This window comes from Anastrepha obliqua, chromosome 4 (assembly GCF_027943255.1).
Source record: "Anastrepha obliqua isolate idAnaObli1 chromosome 4, idAnaObli1_1.0, whole genome shotgun sequence".
Lineage (NCBI taxonomy): Eukaryota > Metazoa > Arthropoda > Insecta > Diptera > Tephritidae > Anastrepha > Anastrepha obliqua.
The window spans coordinates 26078785-26083608 of record NC_072895.1 but is presented as its reverse complement, the minus strand read 5'-3'; the positions used below and the strand labels follow the sequence as shown (position 1 = coordinate 26083608).

The window sequence follows — 4824 nt, the reverse complement described above, 5'->3', positions numbered from 1 at the left end:
TCATAACTCGGTGTTAAATCATCTGAAATCAAAAAACCAAAGTTATTTCGTTAGATAATCGTTTTCTCCGGGTAACGCCGAGAGGGTTTTTTGAAATTAAAAATTTTTCGATTTTTGGGGACACGTTAAAGTCAAAAACACGATTTTCGCGTAAAAAATCGGTTAATTAGTTACCGTAAAATCAAAAGTATCAACAAATTCGAAAAAAACTCTTCGGCGTTACCTTGTAAAACATCTACAGAAAAAGTGTTCAAAATTTCAAAAGGATCGGTGTAGTAGTTTCAAAGTTATGAAAAAAAAAAAAATTTAAAAACGTTACCTCCCCCCTTAAGTCCCTAATATATTTCCAATATTGAAGCCGGTTTGAGTTAATTTAGGTTAAATAAAGCGGGTCGCTGGAGGGATAAAACTTAGGGTCATGACAGTCTATTATTGCGATAAACTCAGTTCACCTCGAGGAGGAGTGATTAAATCATCCCAATGGTGACATTCAATAGGACATTCCCCTATTCCCCTATTAAAAATGAAACCACTATAATAGCAGACGTCTTCTGTTGTCACTTGCTGCTTCTGAAGCGCCACTTCATGAATAATTTTTGAGACAACTTCCCTCCCACTACCACGAAATTTAATTTCTCTTTATAGAACATCTAAAGTTGTTGAGATTGTGCAGCTCCATTTCGGCCACCTGTTACTTGCAGCAACGTACTCGTTAACTGGTAAAGGATAATCATAGAACCTTTATCATATTTGGTCGAAACGCCTCACAAGTGCGCTTAGTATCCACACTAATGAACGCTCAACACTCCACCCACAGCCATCAGCACACTTTTCTTTCAAATTTCATAGAGTTCTCTTGTGTCAATTTGTTTTTTTGGATTGCAGTCAAAAGCTTATTTTTATATGAACACAAAAATTTATTTGTATACGTATTTTTCTCACTTTTCCTTCTCCTTCCTTAAAATACTGCCATACATACATGTCCACCAAGCCAAGGTGAGTCAACAAACGAAACTTTTTCAGCTAACAAAAGCATATTTTTCTACATTTGTCCGCAGAAAACAAACTGGCAGTTTTGTCAATGATCCCTCTGACATCAACCTCATACAGCTGAGTCCGCGCACTGAGTTATTTCAGAATGAACGCACCCCATATACGATGGCGAGCCACAGTTCCAAGACGAATTTCATCGGTGATTCGTGAGCAAATCGCAAATGTGTCCAACATTCCAACATTCAGTTTATTGTATTTTTTGTTTAATTACTCAGCGTTATGCCCGAAGGTCCACGCGCAGTTGCCGTTAGTGAAACAGGCGAGAAACATTCCATAAATTTGGAAGAGGACAACATGCCGTTGAACTTAAACCCCTTCTCTGTACCATCTCAATGTTCGCAGATGTTCAAAGTGCCAATTAACAATACTTCTTCAACGAAAATTTCGGGTTTTGCCAGTGATTGTCCCAGACTCATCACTACCAAGCGATCGAAGGTATGCTCGAAATTAAAAGACGTATCCCCAATCTCACACCACACCACTCATCATTGTTATGAATTAGGGCACTCGTCGTCATTCGAACCAGAAGACGCGACCCATTTTTACACCACGTAATATAGATAAAATTCCTACCCGTTTCTTGACTGACGATTCGAAAGCTAAATCTTGTTTGCCACAAACGGATGTACAAACGCAAACCGAGGCCAATGTAAGCTGCTCAGTTTTAGCACCACGCTCTTATCATCCGCCACCTATGGTGCCACCAATTCAGATGCCACGCCGATACATGCCGCCCCGCGAGACAGTTGGCGATACGCTAGACAGTTCACGTCGCCAACCGCTGAGAGTGCTGCCGCGTGAGAAGAAAACTTTTAAAAATTACTCAGGTATGTAAAACTAAATTCTACCTCGAGTACTCGTTTCAACATCCAATTATTTGTGTTTTTTGTTTTTACTTTTTTAGAGTTGCGCAGCATTGCGTCTGCACTCACTTTGATTACCGTTGTGTCGTGGCTCTTCTCGATCTTTTTCGAACTGGAAGGCATGTTCGACATGTTGGGCGGTATTTTACGTCTCCTAACCAACTGGTACAACAAGGAAGAACCGCAAATGACAAAGATGGAGCTGTTGGTGCAGTTTGCGCGGAATTTTTGGTAGCAAATATGTGACCGGCTTGCTTGTGGGTCACGACGATTGCGATTTATTATTTATTTCGATTTTTTGAAATTTACACAACAAATGTTAATACAAATCTTTTAAGAAACCCATCCTAGTATCAAAAGGGATTAATTATTTTTAATTTGCTTGATGCGGCTGTGAGTGTCGAAAGGAGAACCTCTCACTGGTGCAGTTCCTGTGCGCAACAGAGCGGGTCTTTTGATATTTACCAATATTGTTTTTGATATTTTGAGTCAATTACATTTTAGGGTACATTTTCGGAATATTTTCATGTAGACAGACAGACAATTTTTTTCACAAAGCATTAAATATTAACGGCCGTAGTGACCGCTTAATTGAATACTACCTGAGCGACCTCGGTACTCTAGCTTAAGTGCACTAGCCTGCCATCCCAGAGGTTATGGGTTCGAATCCCTCATAAAGCACAGTCCTCGCACTTTTCCAAATTTACCTGCTTTTCCCATTTTTCCAAAACAAAAAAATAAAAAAGCATTGAAAACTCCGCGCGCCGCCGATATGTATGAACGCAATGATACATTCTTGCTTCGGCTGACGGGCTTTCCACCGCTATAAGCGCAGTTGACCATCGTTATTATGTGGCTAAAATTATGTAAAAAAATTTCAATTGGCATAAAGTATAGCCTTTTTCAATAGGTGTGCTTCAACTTTTTTCCGATAGGGAGGGCGAACGACGCAATATTTTTTATTTTTCGCTTGTCATTTGTAAACTTCATTAGTATACATTTTATCATGGAACGCTACACACTTGAGCGATTGCAAATCGTGCAAATTTTTTATGAAAATAATCGTTCTGTTGCTGCTACTTTAAGAGCTACTTTTTCCAAAAAATCATCTTCAGTGATGAAGCTCACTTTTGGCTCAATGGCTTTGTCAACAAGCAAAATATGCGTTACTAGGCAGAAAGCAATCCACACGTGATTCATGAGGCACCGTTGCATCCCGAAAAAATCACTGCTTGGTGCGGTTTACATGCCGGCGGCGTAATTGGCCCATATTTTTTCGTTGACGAGAACGATCGCCACGTTACTGTGAATGGAAATCGATACCGCGACATGATAAACGATTAATTTTGGCCGCAATTGAATGGTATGGACTTAGACGACATGTGGTTTCAACAGGACGGGGCCACAAGCCACACAGCACACGCTACAATTGATTTGTTGAAGAGTAAGTTCGATGAGCGCATTATTTCCAGAAATGGACCGGTCGAATGGCCGTCGCGCTCGTGTGATTTAACGCCTCTTCTTCTTCTTAATTGGCGCGATAACCGCTTACGCGATTTTGACCGAGATTAACAAAGCGCTCCAGTCGTTTCTTTCTCGTGCTAACCGGCGCCAGTTGGACACACCAAGTGAAGCCAAGTCCTTCTCCACCTGATCTTTCCAACGCAGTGGAGGCCGCCCTCTTCCTCTGCTATCACCAGCTGGTACCGCATCGAATACTTTCAAAGCCGGAGCGTTTGTATCCATTCGGACGACATGACCCAGTCAACGTAGCCGCTGGATCTTTATTCGCTGCGCTGCGTCGTAAAGCTCATACAGCTCATCGTTCCATCGTCTGCGATATTCGCTGTTGCCAACGTGCAAAGGTCCAAAAATCTTACGCAGAATCTTTCTCTCGAACACTCCAAGTGTCGCTTCATCGGATGTTGTCATCGTCCAAACTTCTGCGCCATACGTTAGGACGGGCATGATGAGAGTCTTGTAGAGTGTTACTTTTGTTCGTCGAGAGCGGACTTTACTACTCAATTGCCTACTTAGTCCAAAGTAGTATTTGCTGGGAAGAGAGATTTTTCGATGGATTTCAAGGCTGACATTGTTATTGGTGTTAGTGCTGGTTCCTAGATGAACGAAGTCTCTAACAACCTCGAAATCATAATAACAGTCAACAGTGGCATGGGCGGTGATACGCGAGTGCGCCGACTGTTTGTTTGAAGACAGGAGGTACTTCGTTTTGTCCTCGTTCACCACCAAACCCATTCGCTTTGCCTCTTTATCCAGTTTGGAGAAGGCAGAACTAACAGCGCGGTTGTTAAGGCCGATGATGTCAATATCATCGGCATACGCCAGCAATTGTACGCTCTTATAAAAAATTGTGCCTGAGCGATTAAGTTCTGCGGCTCGTACGATGCTCTCCAACATCAGGTTAAAGAAGTCACACGACAGCGAGTCACTCTGTCTGAAACCTCGTTTGGTATCAAACGGCTCGGAGAGGTCCTTCCCAATTCTGACGGCGCTGCTGGTGTTGAGCAACGTCATCTTACATAGCCGTATTAGTTTTGCGGGGATACCAAATTCAGACATAGCGGCATACAGGTAACTCCTTTCCGTACTGTCGAATGCAGCTTTGAAGTCGACGAAAAGATGCTGTGTGTTGATTCTCCTTTCATGGGTCTTTTCCAAGATTTGGCGTATTGTGAATATTTGACGCCTCTAGACTATTTTATTTGGCGTTATGTGAAGTCATTGGTCTACAGTAACAAGCCGGCGACGATTTGTGAGCTCAGAGCCAATATTGAACGCGAAATTGCTGGAATTTCGGCCGATTTATGCAAAAGGGTGGTCGAAAATTGGGTTCAATGATTGAACTTCGTAAAACGTGCACGCGGTGGTCGTGCAAAAGAAATCGAAC

The 4824-nt window shown here is 42.2% G+C and overlaps 1 protein-coding gene across 1 annotated transcript; it reads left to right on the top strand.

The window, feature by feature from the left end:
- The first annotated feature begins 834 nt into the window (after positions 1-834).
- On the top strand, positions 835-2275 carry LOC129245063 (uncharacterized). The gene is made up of 5 exons (XM_054883031.1): positions 835-996; positions 1059-1199; positions 1269-1488; positions 1556-1880; positions 1958-2275. The coding sequence occupies exons 1-5, from the start codon at positions 980-982 to the stop codon at positions 2149-2151; spliced, it is 897 nt and encodes a 298-aa protein (XP_054739006.1). The 5' UTR covers positions 835-979; the 3' UTR covers positions 2152-2275.
- The last annotated feature ends 2549 nt before the right edge of the window (positions 2276-4824 follow it).

Coding starts and splice junctions, on each gene's coding strand:
- LOC129245063 (XM_054883031.1), top strand. Junction 1,200..1,268: donor ACGAATTTCATCGGTGATTC/GTGAGCAAATCG, acceptor TTAATTACTCAG/CGTTATGCCCGAAGGTCCAC. Junction 1,489..1,555: donor TCACTACCAAGCGATCGAAG/GTATGCTCGAAA, acceptor GTTATGAATTAG/GGCACTCGTCGTCATTCGAA.